Genomic DNA, 25,898 nt, shown 5'->3' with positions numbered 1-25,898 from the left:
TGGATAGCCTGCATTTCACTATATTCCTTTCCCAAGAAATATTTAGGTAGATAGAGATCAAAATTATTTGGTTTTATGTTTCAGGCAGTATTTCTTAAATGCTTGTAAGAATTATTTTTATCTGTTCTGTCTTCCTGGTTTGGCGGTAGTGCAATAGCCCCCCACCTTCCTTTCCTCGTTGTTAGAGAAAATAGCAGATAACAGGAGAAGCATTTAATAATAGAAAACTTGATAGAGACATACAACAAGTCATATGCTTTATTTATTTAATATGAAAACAAAGATGAATATTAATGATGTTTCAGAAAAATTTCATGGTTTCTTATAGTCATAAGAGTAACCAGAATTTTTATGGCACTTAATATCTGGAACATGCTGATCAAATAATAAATAATCCTCACAGTCTCCTTCTCATGCAAGTAAGTATATTATCCTGACATTGCAAAGGAATAGAAATAGAGGGAATTACAGGACTTCCCCAGATCTTCACAGTTAGCCAACCTCTGGCCAGTTTGGAGTTCCTGGAAACTGAGGCTTCACAATTCCCAATACTATTCAGTCATCCAAAATACCCTGCATTATTGTGAGAAATACTATTTTACTTTTGTTTCCATATCCTGAATTCTTATTGCTAGGCAATATATCATACATTTCAATCTATTATCTCAGAAGATAGCTTCCCGCTGTTAACAACTATATTGCAGTACTATGAAAAAGATTCTGTACAGTACCCTATTGTAACAGCATATATGGTAAGACTACCTACTAGTTTTGTATAGTATCTGCTAGTATTTCTGTTACTGGAACAAGTAGTAAAACTTACTTGAAAATCAATCCAGTTTTGCATGATCCAGAAGTCTCCTTTTGTTGGAGGTGGTTTTTTACAAATTAATTGCTGCTAGCACAAACAAGGTTCTAACGTATCCGGTCTTAGATTTGGTAGCTTTTAATAGTATAAGCAGTCTAACCTGTTCACTCAATGAAATACACAGTTCAAAATGCCATTTAATTGCTCACTAGCTGTACCTATGACTGAGAAGTGATTTGTGTACTGTATTGTTTATTATCACACAGTAAGAAAACCAGAATTTTTGCTCAGATTTTAGTACTTGACATTCAGTGAAAGTAAAGCTTCCAAGTCTGTAAATAATTTTTAAAACATTGGATCAAGAAGCCAAGTCCAGAGAAGCAATTAAACATCAAATGTGGTAGTTAAACACCAACCTCCATGGGTTCAGGCTTCTTTCCCATATTAAGATCTGACACACAAATTTTGGTGTGATGTGTGACAACCTGCTGAAGCATATAGTCTATAATCAACCTGTAAACTGGCAGACATTCTTGATACAAGTGAGTGGATGGGCTTAATGTGTGTAGCTGATAACTGACCTTCATGTGATGCCAGGAAGAAGTCAAGTCACATTGAACAGTAATGTTTGTGGATGACTTATTCACAAACTTATCTTTGATAGTGAATACCAGAAGCTGGATAAAATTGGATTGTGTACATTCAGCACTGTAATCTTAAAATCTGCTGTTTAGACAGTACCTAACTCTATAGGTGTTGCAGCTTCTAAATTCCTGAAGGTGCTTAAAAAGTATACTTCCATAAATATGTAGAAACACTTCTGTTTCTAATGTTTTAAAAGCTTTAACTTAACTGTAGTGGCATACAAAAGTGAGAGGTCCCCATGTCAAAACCCCTGGTTCTCACAGAATATGCAGCGTTAGGCTTACTGTGAAATAACTGTAGCAGCCCTGGCTTTTCTTGGAGACTCCCATGGAACTGATAGTCTTATTTTGTGTACTAATCCATAACACTGATCGGAATATAGGAGATCCAGGTACACTTGCTTTCTGCCTGGAGGAATTAGGGAAGTTTCTTCCACTATTTTTGACTCATTCAGCATGAAAATGCCAGCTGGAACTCAAGCAGCTTTGAAAACTTTTCAAACTGCATTCTCCAAAATAGATTTCTTTCCTGCCTGCTAAATAAAAGAACAACACTGTTCTCACTATTAATCCCAATAATTTATTTCCTTCAGATGAGCATACTTCACACATTATTTGAAAATACAGTACTTTTTCTTGTCAGCATTTGATCCAGGATCTCTCTGGCTAGCATCCCATGCTCATTTTATTATTCCTGCTAATAAGTAATCACTGAGTTCCACTAACACACAACGTGAATGAATTTCCTGTGTGTTTCACAGTCAAGGATCAGAACACAGTACAGCACCACAAAAAAGATCAAGGGCCGGTAGCATCAATAAACAGTGACTTCCTTATCACTATGAACAGTATGAGATTCCAAGCTCATTCGCCCCCTGGCCTTTGAGATCAAAGATCAACAAATGATTATGTGATAAAGCAGAAGTAGATGATCCAACCCAGCAATGACTTGCGTCATTTTTCTCAGAGGAACTTAGAAACTGTTACTGGGTAATTTCTCTTCTGGTCTGAAAACCATTATCTACAGAGCGTTAGTGGATCCAGGCTATTTATTCTGTCCCATGCTGTACAGGAGGTCACTGTGCAAGACAGATGGATGCCTCAACCTTGGCTACACTTAGACATTAGCAATACATTACATCGTGTCTTATTTTCTACTGATGCACATAACTAACAGAATATCTTTGGGATATTAGCTTTTTAATAATAAACAATCACCCTCAAGCAAGGTAGAAGTGATGATCAGAAAAAGAAATAGTCTGAAGAATTAGGCAACTTTTTACTTCATCTTCCACTGAAGGTAGAAATCTCTGCTGGCCCAAGTGTTAGTAAAACTCACAGTCTTCTTCAGATTCTTGCTAAGTTAGAAAGACAAAGTAAGTTTGCAGAAAGGTTTTATTTCACCTTCAGTGTGCTAGGATGCTGCTTAGAAATCTGTCTGTATAGCTGGCTCAACTCTAGTATACAAGCATTGCTGAAAAGTTGAAGCATTACTGTTTAACAATCAGTGGCTTCCTGCTTTCAGGTCTTGCAGTCCTGGATGTTTTAATCATGGGTCTTGTTAGGCAAATAATTTGAAGTTTATTTTCTGGGACAGGGAATTGCTGCATACCTGGATTTTCTCCCAACACAGATTCAGGAAATAAGCTGGTCATGCAACCAGACCCAGGAAAAAAAATAGTTCTGGAGTCTTAATGCATATGGAGATAAAGATACTCAAAATAATTAATTGCATGTAGATGTTTTGGAAGTAAAGAAGTAGTTCAGAAAGTCATTTCAAGTTGGACTACAACGGAAATAATTGCTTGCTACAAAAGGTACCTTAAATAAAGTCATCACAGTACAGACTGTTTTTTTTCACTGCAGTATTTCTTTTCCAGTTACCTGTTTCTGTGGGGTGAATCAGAAAAAATCATATCAATATGGTAGAGTGTTCCTTAGGAAAAATATTGAAATAACAGTGTGCTTCATCCTTCCTTTGGGAATGGAAAATGGGTATTATTAAATTCTTAAATGGCTGATAATTGAACTGTATATAAAGGAACACACATGCATTAAAGTTGAAAATAAACATAATACTGGTAGATATATACTAAATAATTACAAAACACTAAACCTGCTAGGATATGTTTAATAGTATATCACTGAGTTGGATACATTTAATAGGATATCAGTAAGAGTTTCCTCTGCCCTCTCTCTATTGTAACCAACATTTCAGGGTTTGACTGAAGAAATTGTTAGGGGTAGGATATTTTATTAGTGCCAGACAAAATCAGTATAGCCAGCAGGAGCAGATTTTACCAGATTTTGGGTTTTTTTCCCCTTATGATTCCTGTGTTTTGGGGAATCTGCTGCAAGTAATTAATCAATGGGCTAGACCTTTTAGTCTTCATCAGGAGTTAGCATATAATCAGGTGAGAAGCAAATTTACATTTTGTAATTGTGTTAATCATTTGCACTTGAAGGCCCTTGCAAAATTAATTTAACACCCAAAGATTACCAAACAGTAGAGAATCTTACAGTAAAATATTTTTGCTTTTTTGGTTTTTTTTTTCCATACTTTAATTCAAAGAATATATCTTTGTGGCAGCTGAAGACCCATGAGGTAGGTAAACTCAGTACTAAATTCACCTAGCACCTGATTGAATTTGCAGACCCTATGAGTGAGATTTATCTTTTCTAATTTTAGCCACCTATAAAGTAGCTAAAAGAGTATCTAGTCTATTGCTTCATTTAGGCTCAGCATAGTTCATGAAGGAAAAAAAAGGAACTCCAGGGTGCAATTCATCCCATCCTAAGGTGGATGGTTGCCATGATCAGGATGAATTGCCCTTAGAAGTTGTCTGGCTGAGTGGGTACTATGGCTTGCACAGTTAAAGCATCTTTTAAATTAATTAGTAGTCTTAGATTTACCTCAGGGATAAAACATGAGGAGGTGCCTATCTGAGTCCACTGATTATCTAAATAGCTAGGGTAGATGAAGTATTTGAATTTTCAATGGCCAAAGTAAGGTGAAATGAATCCAGCTTTATACTTTGAAAAGATGACACTTTGGGAGGAATTGTGTCATTATTATGATAATACAAATTATTCTCAAACGTATGGAAGGAGAAAATATTATCTACTTGATGCCACATCCCCCCACACTCACACCCACACCCCATCTCATAACATCACTAAAGAAAAGTACAATTGTCTTGTTGTCTTACATACCTGCATAAACTATGCTATCCAGGAGAAATAAAGAAACAATACTTATTTTCTTATTTATTATTGAAGACTATAGATGTGGTGGGATTGTAGCAGCAAGTTATTAATGGTACTTAAAGTACTGCATCAACAGTTAATAGGCAGAATAAAGCCAGAGCTTTGCAATTTTTAAATTGTGTTGTTATTTATTGTAGATTTAGAAAAACTCAAACCAGTAAAGTCCAAGAAGCAGGGAACATTCTACCTGAAAGAGAAATTAAAAGAAAAAAAATGCAATTTTTCTTTTGTATAGATTTATGGGGGTTTTTTGTCTTTTTTCATTTTTCCTCTGAGTCCTTTTTTGTATGTGCCATCTATAAAGACATATGACTGTAATATGAGTGTTCACAGACCTGTGTCTGCTCAGTGGAATGTTTTATGTTATGGTGCATTTTTCCACAAAAAATAGTTATGGGTGTCATCTTTCCCCATGTAGATGAAAGTTTCCCAAGTACCATGTTTCCAGTTGATCCATAATGGTTCTTAGAATACTACTTTCCTCCATGGGTCCTAAATGTCCAATGATTATTGCTCATGCCATACAGAAAGTCAGTTAATTTATGTAGCTGTACCAAACCATGCAGAAAGATGTCAAGTTAAAAAAAAATAAATTGAAAAAAATCCTCATGGTAGCAATAAGTCAGAGAATCTAAGAAACAGTTGTTTAACAAATGTTCTGATGCTCAACTTCAGATCAGTAATGCTCATTGCAGCTTCAGAAGCACACTTCAGTGCTATTCATTGCACATATGCTCTGTACTTGAGCCTCCTAGCATGTGACTAGTTACGTATTTATTACAGAACAGCATTAAGGTATGTTGAGGTATATTAATTTGCATTGTCTGCCAGCTAGAGGAGAAAGGGATTCCTTCTGTGCTGTTTGCTTCAAGTCAAATGACAGCATTCTGAGGGCAATTTCCCACCCTCAGGGAGAGTCCTTTATCAGCAGTCACGCTAGTTTGAGGAGTCTTCTTGAACCATTGATAACAACACACAGGAGTCTTAAGAAAGACTGAGATGGTCTTACATCTCTGTCATAAATGTCATCCCACTAAGGCCCACAAATAAAGAGAGAGAGGAAATTAGTTCTGACAGAAGAATATTCTTGTAATATTTAATATGTACAAACCTCTGATATGAACTCCTGGCCACAGAAGAGAATAGCAGGGCACTTCTGAGTGTCTCAGGAGACTGAGAAGTTCCCTGGCTGTTCACCTTCCTCTTGTTTTCATAGTGTATTATTTGCTAATTTGATAAATGTCCTGTGTTCAAGAGTAACAGTCTGTGTTCAAGAGCTGCAATTGTTGCTCATCCCTTAGGATTAAAGCAGGACTAATTTACATGGCTTTCTTATAGGAGAAACATACCATTGGAACTGAAATGGAAGTTTTCTTTCCTTGGGTGGTCACAGCAGATCAGTGTTCTTGGTTTTCTTTCCCCCACCCCATTCTTCATGGACTACAGTCTGGAGAAGGGTTGCGGTCACATACATTTTGTCACTGCTCGGCAAGTGGCCAGTTCAGGAAATAGTTTAATATGTGATCTTCTTGTGAAACTGGATTTGGCAGGGGATTAAAAGGCATCTGCTAAATTGAATCTAGAATAGGGCTGCTACTTTCAGTCTTTAGTAGATGGCACACAACTTCTATTGCTTTTTTTCTGCTGTAACTGTTTAATCTCTTTGATCTCTATTAGAGTGTGAGGGAGCTCCATCAGCAGTTCTGGAACCACGTACAAAAATTCAGAAGCGAGAGGAAAGGTGCACAAGAGGGAGAGGACATTACAGTACTGTCTTCCAGATTATAGAAGGAAGATTGCCCAGAACTGGACACGTTAGCTATACCAGCGTTGCTAAGTATGCAGGTCTAGGGAGGCATTATCAGACTGCAGGCCAACTAATTGTGTGGCTTGTGTCCACACCGCTTTAGGGCTAGCTCTTTCTAGAGCAGAATGACCACATTCTTTTTTATGTACCACTTGGCTGTGTATGCACTCTTGATTTTACATGACCTCTTTTTTTAATGCATTTTTTCAGTCGGCAATAATACGAAGGATGCACCTCACCCACCAAAATGAACCCAAGGTGCTATGCTATATGCCCAGGTGTGACAGAAGGATAAATGGAATGGGAAGCTTTCTGTAACAATATTGGAAGAACGTGAAGGGTGCCAAAGCTTCCACAGTTTCAGCTATAGTGTTTTTTTGTAGTGGTCCCTGTAGTAGACCTGCCTATAGCACCACACAGCTTATCTTGGAAAGAACTAGTAGGAGCAATCTGAAGCAAAGCTGGGAGTAAGCTGTTAGTTATGGGTCCAGTGGTCAATATGCATATATAAAAGAAGATATACACACACATCTTATGTGACTCTTCGGTCAGCATTTAACTAACTGTAGACATAAAAAAGAAATGGGACATCACTTCCAATTTGCAGAGGTATATTATTCAGCTTCTGTACAGGATGTATATATTTTCTCTAAGAGCTCATTACTTCCATGAGAAATTTGTTCTGTTGTGGATTGCATTCGTGCAGTTGAAGTTAGATGAACGCATCATTTAAAATACATATCTTAACTGCAAAAAATAATCTCTGGACAAACAAATCAATGGAGGAGACAGTTTGATCTAATTTTCTACAACGGAAATTCAGATACAGCTGTTACAAATCAATACGTCGGAAGTTATAAGTGAATTTGTAACTAAGATAACCAAGCTGCACAGGTGAAACAGCAAAAACAACTGGTATATTGGAATGCATTTTTGAGCTTGTCACCATCAGCTTCCTCAAGAGAAAATTAAGGGAGAGAGGCACTTTTTTGACATGATTCATCTCCCCATAAATATTTTGGCATGATTCATCTTCCCATAAACATCCCAGATAGGTCAGATGAATCATATCTTAAACATCTCCATTACTTTCCACTGTTGAATAAAGGACGGTATGGTATTTAGCTGAGGTGGTAGTTGAGATGAATCACCACCCTGTATACTTGTATGGTAGGTGTGATAAGCTGATGTGATCTTTCGCTGCCCTTTTTTTCCTTGTGCATTTTGGGTTTGGCATTGTTATTGTTTAGCAAACACCACTGCTTTCATCAGTATCGCCATGCATGGTTAATATATAACCATGGCAGGTTATATATGAACTGAACAGTATAAATTGGAAGGCTCCATAATGAGGCTTGTGTTTTGTGTTGCAGAGGTAAAATAAATCAGATTCTTACTCAGAGTCATTAAAAAATGTGGGAAAGGGCAAACTGTTCTCACACGGCCTACCAGGTTCCACTGGAAATAGTTAATTCTGCTCAAGCCCAGCTATCACCAAAGCTGATCAGACTGTTAAGAGATAAAGGACCTCTTTGCACAGCTATGGAGCAGCCTTGGTAAGATGTAAAGGATGGTCACTTCAGAATTGTTTTCCACTGTGTTTTTACTGATTTGTTTCTTTTGTCACTATACACATTCTGAAGTGCACTAGTAGTTGTCTTTGGATTTGTAGAGGTAGTAAAAGACTGAAAAGGGAAATTTTTGTTGTTGTTCTTCGTGAGCATTGTAGGCTGCGTAGCTTAATTTCAGTTATTTGGAATAAAAAGCTGAAATATTTAGAAGCCAAATACAGTAACATACGAAGTTCCTAACAATGAAATGGTATTTACTGGGGATAAGTTTGGTCAAACTAATCTAATTTTCCTGTATGGAAATGGAACCAAAATGTGGGTATGTGAGAAGCACAGATGTTAAGTCACTTGTTCTTTCCTAACTCTTTTTACACTATTCAATATGCCATTCTCAGAAGTAAGTGGGGAATTGTCTTGATTACCACTGAACAGCTGCAAAACTTTTTGGAAACCTGCATTTGATTGGTTAGCAAGTGTTCACAGTCAGGATAGAAAAACACTTCAGTTGCGGCTCTTGGGCAAGTACAGCCACTATTGTCACTGCTGGGTTGAATGGTGAAATGATCAGTGTGCTTTCAACAGGTCAGGGAGGGCAATAAGAGCTCATGTGCAGGCTGGATAATAGAGCTAGAATTCAAAATAGCAGGACGCTATTTGATGGGGGTATATGCAGGTTCTGCATTTAGGTGGGAATAACAGGAGCTGAAGATTGGAGAAGGACTAGCTCAGTAGCTGTTCTGTTGAAATGATGTAGAGAGTTAGAAATGCTATTCTGAAATAGGTTAACAAAACATTTTTGAAGTACCTAGTTAGACAGAGCTATACATGAATTTGGAACTCCTAAACATATAGCTTGTCCTCTTAAGCACATAATTGGGACAATTTAGACTTCCCCTTGGAAGTCTTTAGGATTAAGTTCGACTGCATAGAAGCAGAATGGACTCCCTTTATGACTGAAAGAAGTGGGACAGTTCATTTTAATAAAAAGAAGAGAAAATAAATTTATAACAGTTTTCAGGAGTACGATTCATCACCTAGCTTCTCTGAACTAATCACCCCCTTTCTCTGTATAAATAGAGGAGAAAGGCAGCATGATTCATCTTATTTCCATTTGGACACCTGAACTAGGTCAGATGAATCATGCCATCATCTCTCTGCTGATTAGCTGAGATGCAGACTCATCTACTTTGGAGATGCATTTGGTCTTGGAAATGTCTGCAATCAGGTGGGGAGGATCTAATTGGAAATACCTACCTGAAATACCTCTGAAATATCTAATTAGTGAGAGCAAGTGAGAGTATGGTGAAGCACTGGAATGATGTTCTTTGAGGCTGCCTTTATTACTGTGCATTTTTTAAGAATAGGTTAGATAAATATGTTAAAATACGAGCTCATAAATATAGTTGAGCCAGCCCTGGGTTCAAAGGTTGTATTAGAGAACATCTCAGGTTCCTCCTAGCCCCATGTTCCTGTATGGTTTAATTATTTAGTGTCAGATAATACAGTCCTACATAAGCTAGGATACATAGCTGTAAAGGAAATGGGGAGGTAACTATCCAGTTTTGAGTGGTGCAAGAGATGCATGTGCCTTGTCACATTATGTGATGGGGCAGATCACATCATAGGGTGGAAATCACAGTGGGGTTACAATGTGGAAGAGACATATTTCCAGCAGCTATTATCTCTGTCTCTTTCCTGGAAAACATTACATGCCGTGAGCATGACATGTGAGTCAGCTGTGCTGCAGCAGGAGTTGCAAAATAGGGTTTAGCAGGCCATCTACAAATAGACATAGGATGAAAGGCTATTAGCACCTCCAGTAAAGCTGTATAGTAAAAGTAAGTAATGTACTCATTATACTCATGATCTCTGAAAGTAAAAAAATGCAGCATTTAAAAAGACAAATTATCTTTTGTATATTTGGAAAGAATTTGGTGAAGGTTGAAGAGCATTAAGATACAAAGCTTTTCAATTCCACGGACCCATATTTATGTAATTATTCATACTACAGTAAACATAATTGATTTACATTTAAATCTAACGTCTGTTGTTCTTTGGTCCACTCAATGAGCTCTAACTAAACATCAATAGTCATTAAAAAGTATCTTGCCAAACAACGTCAGAAAATAATGAATGAGACAATCATGGAAAACATTGGATTGCTATTAAAGAAGAAGTCTTCAAAATTTTTCATAAAGTAGATTGCGTCCGGACAACATACGTCAACTATAGAAAGAAATCCAGACTATATAAAGAAATCCAGGTTTTGACTTCTTGTTCATTGGTCCCATGAGGCCAGAGAGCTGGACTGAAAAATCAGATGGGATTTCTCCTTGGCCAAAGCCGTTCTAGCTGATACAAGCTACAAGTGTGGTGGCTCCCCCAGAAAGTATAGGGAGAAACATCGCTCTGCCAGGTGTTTTGTTTTTGTTTTGTTTTTCTTGTTTTCTTCTTTTTCCCTACAGATATGCTCAGTGGGGTATACTCAGCAGTCTTAACTGACTACATGGGAACCTTACAAAATGTAATGTGCAGTATGTAATTGTGTTTTTAACTTTTTCATGGTAAAAGCCAGTCTGTTAGAACAGTTTGAACATCATGGAGTGTATCCACAGCTTTCACCTCAAGAACTTCTGTTGCAGGTTTGAATAACTGCACAAAAACCTGTAAAAGTGTTCGTGGGGAGCAAGCAGAATAGAAACGAAGGGGATTAATCTGTTTTTGCCCTTCAGCTGTACCTACATTCAGAAGTGTCTATGAATTGGAAGTGGAGCTAAAGGCAAATCTCTCATAGGAGACTCCCTTCTGAAGGGAGCAGAAGGCCCAATGTGCAGATCAGACCCACTTCTCAGGGAATTCTGCTGCCTCCCTGGGGCCAGGGTTAAAGATGTGAAGAGAAAGCTTCCTGCCCTGGTACGGTCCTCAGATTATTATCTATTAGTGATTTTTCAGGTAGGCAGCGATCCTGAAGTTTGAGGACAATCAAGAGAGACTTCAAGGCCTTGGGACAACAGGTTAAGGGATCAGGAGGACAGGTGGTGTTCTCCTCCATCCTTCAAGTTGCAGAGAATGATGAGGGAAGAACCAGGGAGAGCCAGCAGATCAATTCTGAGCCTGGTGTCAGCAGCAGAATTTTGGGTATTTTGATCATGGCTTGGTGTACGTGGCACCAGGCCTGCTGGCAGCATGTGGGTGGGGTACACGTCTCAAAAGAGGAAAAAGATCTATGCACAGGAGTTAGCAGGGCTCATTGGAAGAGCTTTAAATTAGAATTGAAAGAGGAAAGGGACAAAACCAGGTTCACTAGAGATAAGCCTGGGGGCAGCACATCAATATTTGAGGGACAATGTGCTAGCAAGGTCCTTCAGTCTGTCATCTCAGTGGAAGTAGGAGATGGAGAGTATTCTGGTTTCAGCTGGGATAGAGTTAGTTTTCTTCTTAGTAGCTGGTGCAGTGCTGTGGTTTGGATTTAGTGTGAGAATAATGTTGATAGCACACTGGTGTTTTCACTTGTTCCCAGGTGATGTTTATAATAAATCAAAAGACTTTTCAGCTTCTCAGGTCCTGCCAGTAAGAGGGCTGGAGCGGCACAAGAAATAGGGAGGGGATGCAGCCAGGACAGCTGGCCCGAACCAGCCAAAGGAATATTGCATATCATCTGATGTCATGCTGAGTATATATAAGGTGGGGGAAAGAGAAGGAAAGGGGGGGACGTTTAATGTTATGGTCTTTTTCTTCCCAAGTAACCACTATGCGTGATGGAGCCCTGCTTTCTTGGGGATGGCTGAAGACCTGCCTGCCAGTGGGAAGTAGCGGATTAATTCCTTGTTTTGCTTTGCTTGTGTGCATGGCTTTTGCTTTACCTTTTAAACTGTCTTTATCTCAACCCACAAGTTTTCTGACTTTTACTCTTTCAACTCTCTTCCCCATCCCACCAGGGGAGGAGTGAGCAAGTGGCTGCATGATGCTTGGTTGCTGGCCAGGGTTAAACCACAGCAGAGCACCATGCCGCAGCAAAGACACAAGGATTATTAATCTGTTAGAAACCATGGAAGCACCTGAGAATGTTCACGTAGGAATTAGGGCTTCCCCTACAAAAAAGGTGGTGGGATCAATAGCCCAAATGAAGTGCATCTACACCAATGCACACAGCATGGGCAACAAATAGGAGAAGCTGGAAGCCATTGTGCAGCTGGAAAAGTATGACATAGTTGTCATCACAGAAACATGGTGGGATGACTCATACAGCTGGAGTGCTGCAATGGATGGCTATATACTCTTTAGAAGGGATAGGCAAGGAAGGAGAGGTGGTGGGGTAGCCCTGTATGCTAGGGAGTGTTTTGACTGTTTAGAGCTTAGTGGTGGTGATGATAGCGTTGCGTGTTTATGGGTAAGAATCAGAGGGAAGATCAACAAGGCAGATATCATGGTGGCAGTCTGTTATAGACCACCCAATGAGGATGAAAAGGCAGACAAAGTATTCTGTAAACAGCTGGGAGAAGTCTCATGATCACTAGCCTTGTTCTCATGGAGGACTTGAACTTACCATCTGTCTGCTGGAAACACAGTACAGTGGAGAGGAAACAGTCTAGGGGGTTCCTGGAGTGTGTAGGAGATAAATTCCTGACACAGCTGGTGAGTGAGCCAGTGAGGGAAGGCGCCCCACCGGACGTGTTGTTTGTGAACAGAGAAGGACTTGTGGGTGATGTGGTGGTTGGAGGCCGTCTTGGGCATAGCGGTCAAAAAGTGACATTTTCAATTCTGAGAGAGGTAGGGAAGGGGGGTCAGCAGAAGTGCTCCCTTAGACTTCTGGAGGGCAGACTTTAGCCTGTTTAGGAGACTGGTTGACAGAGTCCCTTGAGAGGCAGTTTTGAAGGGCAAAGGAGTCCAGGAAGGCTGGGCATTCTTCAAGGAAGAACTCTTACAGGCGTAAGAGCAGGCAGTTGCCATGTGCTGAAAGACAAGCCGGTGAGAAAGAACACTGGTCTGGCTGAACAGAGAGCTATGGCTGGAACTCAGGAAACGAAGGAGAGCTGATGACCTTTGGAAGAAGGGACAGGCCACTCAGGAGGACTGCAAGGGTGTTGAGAGGTCATGCAGGGAGAAAACGAGAAGGGCCAAAGCCCAACCAGACCTTAATCTGGCTACTGCTCTAAAAAATAAAAAATGTTTCTATAAATATATTAGTAACAATGTAAAAAATAAAAAATGTTTCTATAAATATATTAGTAACAAAAGGAGGACGAAGGAGAATCTCCAACCTTTACTGTGTGAGGGGACAAACACAGTGACAAAGGATGAGGAGAAGGCTGAGGTACTTAACACCTTCCTTGCCTCAGTCTTTAATAGTAAGACCAGTTGTTCTCTGGGTACCCAGCCCCCTGAGCTGGAGGGCAGGGACAGGGAGCAGAATGAAGCCCCATAATCCAAGGGGAAATGGTCAGCGACCTGCTACACCACTTAGACACACAGAAGTCTATGGAGCCAGATGGGATCCACCCAGTGGTACTGAGGGAGCTGGTGGAAATGCTCATCACTTTCATTCATTTATTAGCCAGAAGTTGTGGCTAACTGGCAAGTCCCAGTTGACTGGACATTAGCAAATGTACTGCCAGTCCACCAGAAGGGCTGCAGGGAGGATCTAGGGAACTACAGACCTGTCCGTCTGACCTTGGTGCCAAGGAAAGTTATGGAAAAGATCATCTCGAATGCCAGCACACAGCATGTACGAGAGAACCAGGTGATAAGGCCCAGCCAACATGTGTTTAGCAAAGGCATGTCCTGCTTGACTAACTTGATCTTCTGTGACAAGTTGACCCGCTTAGTGGATGCAGGAAAGGCTGTGGATTTGTTTACCTGGACCTTAGTAAAGCCTTTGATACTATTTCCCACAGCATCCTCCTGGAGAAACTGGCTGCTCGTGGCTTGAATGGTCGTATTCTTTGCTGGATAAAAAACTGGATGGATGGATGAGCCCAAAGAGTGGTGGTGAATGGAGTTACATCTAGTTGGTGGGCCAGTTCCATTTAATGTCTTCATCAGTGATCTGGATGAGGGCATCGAGTGCACCCTCAGTAACTCTGCAGATGACACCAAGTTGGGTGGGAGTGTTGATCTGCTTGAGGGTAGGAGGGCTCTACAGAGGGATCTGGACAGGCTGGATCAATGGGCTGAGGCCAAGTGTATGAAGTTTAAGAAGGAGCAGTGCCGAGTCCTGCACTTGGGTCACACCAACCCCACGCAGTGCTACAGGCTTGGGGAAGAGTGGCTGGAAAGCTGCCTGGTGGGAAAGGACCTGGGGGTGCTGGTCAACAGCTGGCTTAGTGTGAGCCAGCAGTGTGCCCAGGTGGCCAAGAAGGCCAGCAGCATCCTGGCTTGTGTCAGAAACAGTGTGGCCAGCAGGACTAAGGAAATGCCCTGTACTCAGCACTGGTGGGGCTGCACCTCAAATCCTGTGCTCAGTGTTGGGCACTTCAGTACAAGAAAGACACTGAGGTGCTGGAGCGTGTCCAGAGAAGGGCAACAGAGCTGGGGAAGGGTCTGGAACACAGGTCTTATGAGGAGCGGCTGAGGGAACTGGGGTTGGAGGCTGAGGGGACCTTATTGCTCTCTGCAGCTGCCTGAAAGGAGGTTGTAGGCAGGTGGGGGTCAGTCTCCCTTCCCATTAAGAAGTACTAGGACAAGAGGAAATGTCAAGCTCTGGAGCAGGCTGCCCAGCGAACTGATGGGGCCACCATCCCTGGAGAGATAGGTAGATGTGGTGCTCAGGGGCATGTTTTAGTAGTGAACTTGGCAGTGTTATGTTAACAGTTGGTCTCAATGATATTGAGGTTTATTTCCAACCTAAATGATTGTATGATTGTCTAGGTGCCAAAGCTGCTAGTGACAGTGGATCATTTAACATGCATTGTTTAGTTCATGGTTTGTAAAGAATGGGTTATGAGTTGGTGCAGAAATGAGTTGTATTAAAATCAGGAGTAGTATTGGGTGAGCAAGAGTGCGTTAGAGTGGACTATTCTAATCTATATCAATATTTGATACTAAGCTGTTATAATCAAAAGCAGGTACACAGAATATTCTGTACAACTGTCTTTTAAAAAAAGGTTCATCTAGAAAAAAAAAATATCTCTATCCTGAGACTTCTTTAGTGTTGAAATATCTTTTGAATTTCATCTAAATTCAATAGGCTTATATAATAAAAGTGTATTATCTCTACCTAACCAGTTTAGAGATCTGGATTTTTATGTTGTTTTTGACAGGTACTGTTTTCCTTTTGTAATTGGGAAAGAGTGTGTTTGTCCGCCTGAGTATCCACCTCCTGAGAGTTTCTATCTTGTCAAGTTAGAAATGGTAGTTATTAACCTCTCTGAAACTTGGAAGCGCATACTTCAAATTCATTCCTTTTTACAGCATTATGCAAGCTAAGTACTGAAATATATGGCACAAGCAAAAATGCTTTTGCATCACCTACATTAAGCAGAATTTTGCACATATCACCAATCACTAATACCAATTAGATCACTAATCACTAATATACCAGAGCTGTGCAGAGAGACACTTTTTCTTCTTGATAACTGGTTGTTAGAGAGAAACATAGAGCTACCTCAACACAATACAGATCCAGTCATAAACTTAATTGTTCCTGAATCTTCTATGGAAGACATGGATGCTTGTTTAAAGAAATGCAGTCTTAAAGGTAATTTTTTCTCCTCTCTTTTTTCTCAATAATAATGAAGTGAAGGAAAGCAAAGCAAAGCAAGATGAGAGATTTATGAGAGATAATGAATCTAATCCCTTACCAAACTCTTTGGAGGCTCTTTGAAACCCATGGCATGTAGTCATATGTTAACTAAACAAACTCTTCAAATTTCTGTGACTTGGTGTGAGGATTTTTACTGTGGAATTCCTCAGACTGTCAGGTGCAGGAATTCACCAAACCTCAACCAACACTTAGAAGAAAGCTGGCAGATTAAATATTCAGTGATACAAAATAAATACATTTACTTGTTTGATGTGCAAGACATTTTGATCTGTAGTGTGGCATCTGTTAGAACCTGATTATCATTTCACTTCAACTGGTATAAATCAAAAAATTGGCTCACTGAAGTTTAGTCAGTATTGGCAGCATAAAACTGGGATAATTGGGAAAAAAAAATTAGGTTCTAAACTTTCAGATACAAAGACAAAAGATTCGTCTGATGTCAATCTTCATCATAGCTATATGGAAGTCTTCCTGAGGTTGAGGTTATTCTTTCACTTCATGTGTAATTCCTCTGTGATTCTCTGCTTTTCATTAAGATCTAAAAATCAATGAAGCTGCAGAGAACTCGAAAAAAGATAACTTTATTCCAGCATTTTATAAAAAACAAATGCAAGACTTGGAGATCATAGTGTCAGATCAGCTGAACATGAGTGCTGTTATAGTGCTGGGCCTGTTCTTGAATGTATAAATAGGAAGATGGAGAAGAAAAAAAAATAAAACCTGAATTTGTTGATTTAGAAAGCATTTTAAGTTCTACATGGCAAAATAGTATCAGGATTACTAAGAAAATATTAACACTGAGTGATGATATTAAGTAGATTATAAAATAAGAATAAGAAGTGCAATTATAATTTCAGACTAGCAGAAAGATGTGCCACAATTGTGAGTGAAATTCATCTCATCTTGCTTTGGGACATGTTTTTCTAGATTCTTCAGCATATTGAATTTCCAATTGAAAGTTAGATGACTTTTTACATTGATTAAATCGGGAATGAGTTTCATATGAATCCTCACAATTTAATTATGGGCAAAAAGGAGAACACACCTTACACATTGATCCAAGAGAATTTGCTTTTTCTCTGATTAATGGTTTAACACCCTTTCAAAGTGCAACAGGTCTTTTTAGTGTAGTTGTAGTGACACTAATGCTTGTAGCCCAAATTATCTATAATTGCTGATTCCTATTAATATTCCAACTAAAATTGTCATACACCACCTTCCTGGTGTCTTTGTTTAACTGCTCATGCCTCCTGTGCATTGGTCAGATGGATCATCAGTGTTGAGCTGTCCACTGAGAGGAGTATGATGCCATTGATGGAGGTTTCTTGCATGATGGTCTTGGACCCACTCAGGTTTAATTTGGTTTGTTTCAGTCCTGCTAATGGGGTACACTATTACCTACCTTCTGGGCCCCTGGGCTTAGTTACACCATGATTACTTCATTTTTTTGTAGTCCTCGATGTAGTATTTTGAAGAGAGTTATGCAGTTTCACAAAGCTAAAAACAAACAAACAAAACACCAAAAAACCTCCACAACTAAAAAAAACAAACCACAATATAACTAAAGAAAGCTTCCAATCACAGGATATGCAAGAAGGTCCTGACATCTGAGTACCTGAGTAATTTGCTATTGAACACAGGACAACTTAGGCAATGGTCAACTGGTTCTAAGTCAAGTGTCTTTTTTTTTTAGAGAGCCAAAAAAAAAATGCAAGTCCAAACAAGACCTGACAAATTCTAAAGTCTGTTATGAGTAGTTTTGGCTATAAAGCCTGAGGTGAATTACTAACACTTGGCAACACAATGTTGGTAGGGCTACAGTTTTAATCTGTTCTACCTGTTTTCTTCCTGACTTCATTAGTGAGTCTGTAATCTATGAAATTGATTAATTTGAAATACGTAATAATGAGGAGCAGTTGTAGTGAGTCTCAGATATCTTCTGCTGGCAATTATCCTTTTGATCTCTCTCCCATATAACCTTCACAGACAATGCCCTAATGAGTTCATTCTTTATAATTCATTTATGTGTCTTGAAGACTTTATTATTCAAGCTCATTTTTCTGATATGATAAATGATATGGTGATTTTGCAGTATTATCTGGCACTGTGTGCTACTTCATAGTTAGGAATAACTACATTGAATTTTCCACCTATATGTATTTCCCTGTTTGATGTATTTTAAACAAAGATGTTATGTATGTAATATTGGGTAGATTAATTTATTTTCCATAATTATTATTTTCCATATTTTTAATGGCTTTTGTTTAGTTTTTGAATGCCTTTTGTACCTGAGACATTCCCCTTTACTGCAGCAGGACAGTGTATGCAAGATACACTTGATTGGACTAGAAAATGTTAGGAGACAGAGTTTTATGCTTCTTGATTATTTGCACTGCCCACAAACAGGACAATGTATGAGATCACTGAACATTAATGGCAACTGGCAACAGGCTAATACTTTCCCACGGGATTTTTCAAGTCATGATAAATTCATAATATTATTAGGTTTTTCAGCCTTTGCTTGGATTTAGTTATCTGGATTCCTGTGTATTATGGGCAGATAATTAAGGTAATTCAGGCTCATCAGTTTTGGATTCCCTCTGGACTTTGAAAGGCATTCATGCTAAATACTATGTCCATAGTTCAAGGAAGTATTTAAACCTGTCTGGTTTTAATTTATTGAGTTTTAAATGTTACCTTGATTAAGTGTGAATTAATTATAATATGTAATATAGGCTGGTGAATTATTACTGAATTATAAGACTTCACAACTTGTTGACCCACTCCTACTACTGGATTTTTAATTTATTAGATTATCTTTGTGTTAAGTACTATGGATATTTCAAAAGGTAATACTCGGAATGTAAATTTCCTCATTTAGCAGCTTGTATAGAACATTTATCTGTGTGAAGAAAGGGTAAACTTAAGCAAATGCAGTTGCTTTTGTAACAACATGATTCTGTAGAAAATTTGTTTTAAATTAATTTTCTAAAGTACCTGTAGTAGAAAGACATTTTGCCAAAACTGTTAAGGATGAGAATTGCAGGTTTGGTTTAAAATTCAATCCAAATTCTATTTCATTCTTTGCAATATTTCCAGTAAATCTGATTGATTTCCAGGAAAAGAAAACAAGATTTCTTTTTTGTTCTGTCAATTGTTCTAGTAAACAAGATATGTGTATACTTTTGTGTTGTCTTTTAAAGCAAGTAATCCACTGGACTGATTACTACATTGTGGTCTTTATGATTTAGAACTACCCATGGCTCTCAGAAACAGAAAGGTTAAAAAAAGTGAATGAAAGATTGAATATCTTTTAAACCATTATCCAAGGTAGTGCTGCAGAAGGCATCTGTAGGATATTTTATAGTGTTTACTACTGAAGATCTCAGAAAGGATGGATATAAGAGGCACTGATACTGCAGATTAAAATATATTGTAAGAACATATAAAGAGCTGGTGTGGCTCATCTTGGTTACATTTAAAATGTAGTTTATATTTATTGGATTTATACTGATTAAAAACTCACCAGTTCTTTCATGTGACTGAATAATTAAGACTGATGGTGTTAGTCTGGGCCCATAGATGTAAAAGATAGAGAAGCACATTGTTAAATCTATGATAAGCTTGCAGTATTGAACCAGCATATCTTGATTTGTCACTGGAGTCTCCAAACATGTTGTAAATGACATAGATTGCCATTGTAAGGTGTTCACAGGAGCTGTTCAGTATTGAAAGTAAACAGGTCTGCTTTGCTGTCATTCTTCAAGCTGTCAATGAGCAAACCAAATCTCTGCAATAGCTTTCGTGGTTGTAGAGTAGGAAAATGCCAGCAGTATAAACCCGATCAACAAATTTTGTAAGAAATCCTAAATTGATAATTAAACATCATGATGCAGAATTGTAAACACAAGTGGCCATTATTATCATATGCTGTTTAGAAAAGCACAAATAGCCGATAAATCATGCAGTCGATTATTGTACTCATTCATGTGTGTGTTGCTGGGGTAGTAGCAATGTAGTTCAATCTTGAAAGTTTGTTATTGTTTAGATCACATTATAAAATCTATTGATTATCTATGTGCAGTGTGATTTATTACTTCATCCAGTATTTGTGCTCTTGGTAATATGATACTGCAGCCATGGATTGTAACAGACATTTTGGATTGCATACTTTATGGTTTTTATCTAGGAAAAAGTAATAATAAAAAATAGAGAAGGGTCATAAAAACCTTATTCATGTCATTCTAAAGAGATTATTTTAACATGATTATTTTACTAACATTACCTACTTCAATAAATTTCATCTGAAGCATTGGCAATATCTGTGTAAATGACTGAATCTACAATTACAAAAATAGCCATTTTCCTAGGAGGCTTCAATACTCTTCACACTTTATTATTTTAAACCATCTAAACGAAGAATCAATTTGACTTCAATTTTTGTCTTTGTTATTCTGGCTGCTCCAAGCTTTTACATGAAGGACTCTTGAATCAGTGGTAACTAGGTATCTGGAATTTAGTTCAGTTCTCCAGGCACAGCCATCTAGTGCCATTCAAAATGCAGAACATCCACACAAGTCCTGTAGATGTGGCACAGGACCTGCAGGATACCCCTGCCCGTCCAGACAGGTAGATAAATGGCATCTACCATTGAAAATGGTATTAAACACTCTTAGGCAACTAAATAAAGCCTCCGTAGTAGGCCTGTACTTTCTTTGCATTCCTTGTTCCCTCCAATAAAAATAAGACATAAAGTACAGTAGGATATTAAGGGCTATAATTTAGCTGTCCAGGTATATGTGCCTTCATGTGAACTAGGTGTCCAAACTGCCTTTATAGCTGGTGGAGATCTCATCCTTAGTTCAGTTCGCCTTAAAGTGGGTATCTTGACCCATCTAATAAGCCCTATCTGGTATGTTGTATCTCATCTGCAGCTCCAGAAGGACATGGGTCTCCCATACACATGTGCATACCTACAAACATGGGGTGCAGTGCAGGTGTCTCTGGTGTGATCTGATGTGGGGTGCTGAGGTTGAGAAAAGTCCCAGAGCCGGTGGTCATGCAGGCAGTTGTAGTCTGTATACAGAGTTATTCAGCTGGCACTTCTGCATGTCAGCTCACAGGATAAACTGAAGAGCTTTGCTGTGTCGAACAGAACTCCACTGGTGGAGCCTAGCTCCATGCAGGGTCCTGACTTTAGGAGTCTGACTTTTGAAACAAGTCAAAACCTTTGTTGAATCACTGTGATATTTGGCATGTAGGAACAATGATAGTGAAATTTGCTTCAGGAGAGATGCACATGTGTACGTCCTGTAGACAAATGGGACGCACTTCCCTACTCTTTACTGTGGGCAGGCAACACTTTTTTTCTTATTTAATGTGAATGTTAGAGGAATGGAAAAGAGAGAGATAGTAAAATCAGTCTTAACGATTGTGTGAAATATGAAACTAGGAGTTAATAGACAATAGCAGAGGAATAGAGGTAATGACTGATTTATAAGAATGTGTCTCATTTTTGTTGGATAAAACAAAGAATGCATAGAAAGTATAAGCAGATTAGTTTAATATGTCTGTGATCTTTTCACAAAGTGTGCATTTCAAACCCACTGAGGTCAGTGAGAATCATTTCACTGACCTGAACAAGCTTTTTATCATAATAATAGTAATTTATTCTTATGCATAGATATATTAAAGGTGTGATAGCCAGTCTTGGTTATTGTATTAAAAGTATTATGCAATTTCTACTATTCCTTTCAGTCAGTGACTTAGCATCAGACTTCAGATTGCTTCAGTAATTGCCTGACATAGTTTGACACTATTTGATTCTGCCTATTTTTAACATCACTGTTTGGACAGTATGAACTGTACTTCATGCTTTTCCTCACTTTATTTCTATAGAGTCCCACTATTAAAAATAAATGTGAAAACATAAATACATGAAAACTTGTAAAGCTTGGATGAATAAAAGTTACTGAGTCATAGCCGTTCAGTGCTTAAAAGGAGTTAATACTTATGTGTTTCTATGTATTTTTATGCTCATCTCTAAGGTAAGTACTTTTGATCTATACATTGCTCCTTTGCCTTCCCTGAAGTGCAGGCTTCTCAGGTGGATATAGGAAATTCCTCAATGTGAACACTCTTTTTCTGTTCTGAAAACCAGCATTTTTCCTTGCCTGCAAGTCATAGATAAGTCAGGAGAGAATACTTGTCCAGTATACTTTAACTGTTCTGTTAAAAACTACTCAATGTACTTAATGATTGCCACCTAACACATGAAATTAAATACGTTTGTCCATTCAGGCGTCACCAGTTATGCAGATCTTGAGGCTTAGTTAGGGTGTATCCATCTCAGTGCCTGAGGAGAGCAGTTCTGCACATTCACACACTTTGCTTGACCATAGCAATTGCCAGGTTGAACAGTGCTGTTCAAAGGCACCTTCTCATGTGTGTTTGGTACATCTCCTTCCTTTGCAAGACAAGAAGACAAAACTAATCTTTTAAAAGTTAAGTTTTACTGGAATAGAAGAGTTGTTTAAATAGTTTAATGTTACTTTTGCCCATTGATGTAAGAGGAATGACTTGGAGTGGCTGACAGCATTTAACTTTCTGTTGCAACTTGCAGAATGAGTTGTGAGATGAGAGAGCTAATGTATGTATATATGTAGACAGATATAGTAGGGCTTTGCTGTATTTTCTAACTTAATAACTCTGCTTACAGTTTATTTCCTTTTATATTTTTTTGGACTCTGTTTAATATATCCTGCCAGGAAAACATATAGATTATTAATTGTGTTGTAACATAACTTGTAAAGTGTTTGCCTATATACGAAAGGTAGTTGTCATGCTTTGTGAGAAGTTTGTCTCCATAAATCCTAAATACATAAATGCATTCGGAATAAATGTCAAGATGTCCTGATGTAACTGTTTTAAGCTCTTGCTCTAATTTCTAATTTTTTAAGTCTTAAAAATAATGAAGTTCTTTTTTTTATTACAGAAACCTTTGAAATGCTTATCAGACTGGCTGAGAATTACACAAGCACACTTTTCTGCAATGCATATAGAAACATGGCTGCTGAGGCTACTACACGTGTTCAGGAGTTTTTCACAGATGTTGGACTCTTCATATTTGGCACAGACGTTAACACAGAGGAATTTGTCAACAGATTTTTTGACACCCTGTTCCCAGTAGTTTACAACCACGTGATTAACCCTGGTCTGACTGACATTTCACTGGAATATGCGGAGTGCCTCCGAATGAAGAGGAGAGACATCAGGCCCTTTGGTAACATTCCCAGAAAGGCCATAGGTCAAATGGGAAGGTCACTGTTACCCAGCCGGACTTTCTTGCAGGCTCTGAATTTGGGGATTGAAGTGATCAATACAACAGATCATCTGCATTTCTCTAAAGACTGCAGCAGGGCTTTACTGAGAATGCAGTACTGCCCCCATTGCCAGGGGCTCACATTAAGTAGGCCCTGTATGGGCTACTGCCTCAACATCATCCGAGGCTGCTTGGCTAACGTAGCAGAAGTTGATCTTCACTGGCGGGTATATATTCAGTCCCTGGAGGAGCTCTCAAGTGCCATGAGTGGAACATACGACATTGAGCACGTGCTTCTGAACTTTCATTTGCTTGTTAATGATGCTGTCGTACAGGCTCACATCAATGGGCCAGAATTATCTGAGCAGGTAAGAAGCTTTTTTTATCTACGCTTACTGCAAATGTGACACTAAGGAAAGTAACATTGTTAAGTACTACTCGTTTGGTCATTTTTATGGTGATGAACACATCTGTGTCCAAGTTCAGCTTTGTTTGACAACACATTTTTCCAGCACTGCCAGTTTTTATTTTAATCATGCACATGACCTGGTAATTTCCCATATTCTATTCACAAGTTTAGCGTCACATGGAGATTGAATATTTTGGCAGCATTTACAGTAAAGGCTTTTGAAAATGAGAAGAATTCTGGTGTGGAGTTTATCTTTTCCCATTTCCCATGAAATCACAGCTTTTTTCAAAATTGTGCTCAGTGAAAATTCTTGTTGCACAGTCCAATGGAAACTTCTGTTCCTTCACCCTTTTTATTTAGTAGTTAACATTTTCAGTAGATGCACTGAATAGCTTTAAGTTTTAACTTCACAAATGCATCTGTTAAGTTCTGCTGAGCAAGAGTGAACAATGAAATGTGTCATTAAGTTTGGAAACTTAGAATATTAATGAGAGGAAAGTGTTTTATCTGGTGAAAAATAATTCCACAAATATTCTATAAAAACAGAATAATACCCTGACATTTGTGTAAATGACAGTGTTAAATTTCAGCAATAATATTTCTTTGCACATTGGAAACTTGTTATACGACAGGATAATTTTTAGGAGCACAAAAAATGTTTTTCATGAATATAAGAAAATTGTTTAATCCCTTCATTGTGATCTTATACGCACATAATGATAAATTTAAACCATAATTCTTACAGATACCAGTGGCCTGTCTTAATGAACCTAAGACTTTGCATATATTATTTGCATTACTTTGTAGGTGTCAGGGGAAGTAGCACAGTTTGTTTATAACATGAACTAAGTCCTTCCTTAGATATACTCAAGAGAAAAAAACAAGTTATGTGAGAGCTATGTTAGCTATGAATGCATGAATTAAAGATTTTTAAGATACTGTTTGGGAAAATATGTGTTATTTAGCTATACATTAGAAAGAAAGCTAGTATATCTGCAAATTTTTTAAAAACTAAATCTTCCTATGTTACATCTAATCCACAATAAATTTTGTAATTGTGTTTTTCTCTTTATTCTTACATGCAGACTTCACTGACAGTGACATATTCTGTATTTAATGCTGTATTGGATGTCTTGTTCTGGGGAGATGCTTTTAGTTTTACAGTATACACAGACATAAACGGGGTGTCTGGGTGTCACTGGGGTGTGGCATCGGTTGAGGTACAGTAATACTTCTAAGACTGCCACAGCCTGTCTCTTTATGTGACTAGCTGAAGTTGAAGCAGCATCTTTTGATATGACCTCTGACAATAAACAGCTTGACCTAATACAATAAGTAGAGGATTCTTCATTTTGTACTAAGACCCCACAGTCTATCAAAATGGGTTCTTCACCCTGCTTGTAGTCAGTGAGTAACAGGGAAATTGCCCATTTCCGTGAATTTACTATTTTATTTCCTTTATACTAGCTAGAATCTCCAGCTGCTGTACTTCCTTGAGAAAAACTGTGGGTTTTTTTTTAAAGGGTTTTTCACTAACAGTTTGACTCAAAAGTGGCTCACTGATATCGGTCTAATTCCTACTATTTTTTAGAGCAACAATTGCCTTTTAGGGATATTCCCTGTTCTTCCTCAGATTTTGCGGGGAGCATTTTTCCTGCAATTTTCAGGATCAACCTAGAATACAAAAGTAAAAGCTTAAGGGGAGGATTTCTGTTTCCTATTTCATCCTGGGTCTTTTAGTTTGAAAAGCTTTAGACTTGGATTTTCAACAGTGAACTGTCATTGGCCCAGACTTAGAAGTCTTTCGGCACACTCATGTTTTCAAAATGAAAGTTTTTACTCTCCAAAATAGTGTATTTCACTCAATTTTAGTAAAAATTTAAATGTGTGAAGAGCCTTCCATCCAGTGTTTTGGCTTCATGAAAATTTCAGATTGACCCAAAGAAAAATGCTTTATTTTGATATTCCTGAAAACTCTATATGCCTTCCTTCTCCCCTTCCCTCATCCAATGTAAGGAATACTAACATTTCTTATGTAATGATATTATGTGCCACTGTCTTCATCTGTAGATCAGATGTTTACTTCTGTTGTGTTAAGATCTTCTCATACAGAATCACTTCCGAACTCTAAACCTAAATATTTCATTTTTCACTTAATCTGCATCAAACCTATGCATTTAGACATGTCTTTCAGTTAAGCTCTATGTTATAATTGACCAGTCCTTTCTCTCTTTGATCTATAATTTGGTCATAGAAGACTATGATGCATTCATCCCTTGAAACATGGTGATCTACTTAGTCAGTTCTGA

The 25,898-nt window shown here is 38.3% G+C and overlaps 1 protein-coding gene across 1 annotated transcript in view; it reads left to right on the top strand.

Moving 5' to 3' along the window:
• GPC5 (glypican 5) overlaps positions 1-25,898 on the top strand; it is a 709,817-nt gene that overhangs the window by 82,998 nt on the left and 600,921 nt on the right. The window contains exon 3 of the mRNA XM_055802351.1: positions 22,854-23,548. Coding sequence (XP_055658326.1) covers positions 22,854-23,548 — 695 coding nt within the window. The remainder of the gene's footprint in view (positions 1-22,853; positions 23,549-25,898) is intronic.

This window comes from Falco peregrinus, chromosome 4 (assembly GCF_023634155.1).
Source record: "Falco peregrinus isolate bFalPer1 chromosome 4, bFalPer1.pri, whole genome shotgun sequence".
NCBI lineage: Eukaryota > Metazoa > Chordata > Aves > Falconiformes > Falconidae > Falco > Falco peregrinus.
Note: the sequence above shows the minus strand (reverse complement) of the source record. Positions and strands in the feature narration are given on the sequence as shown.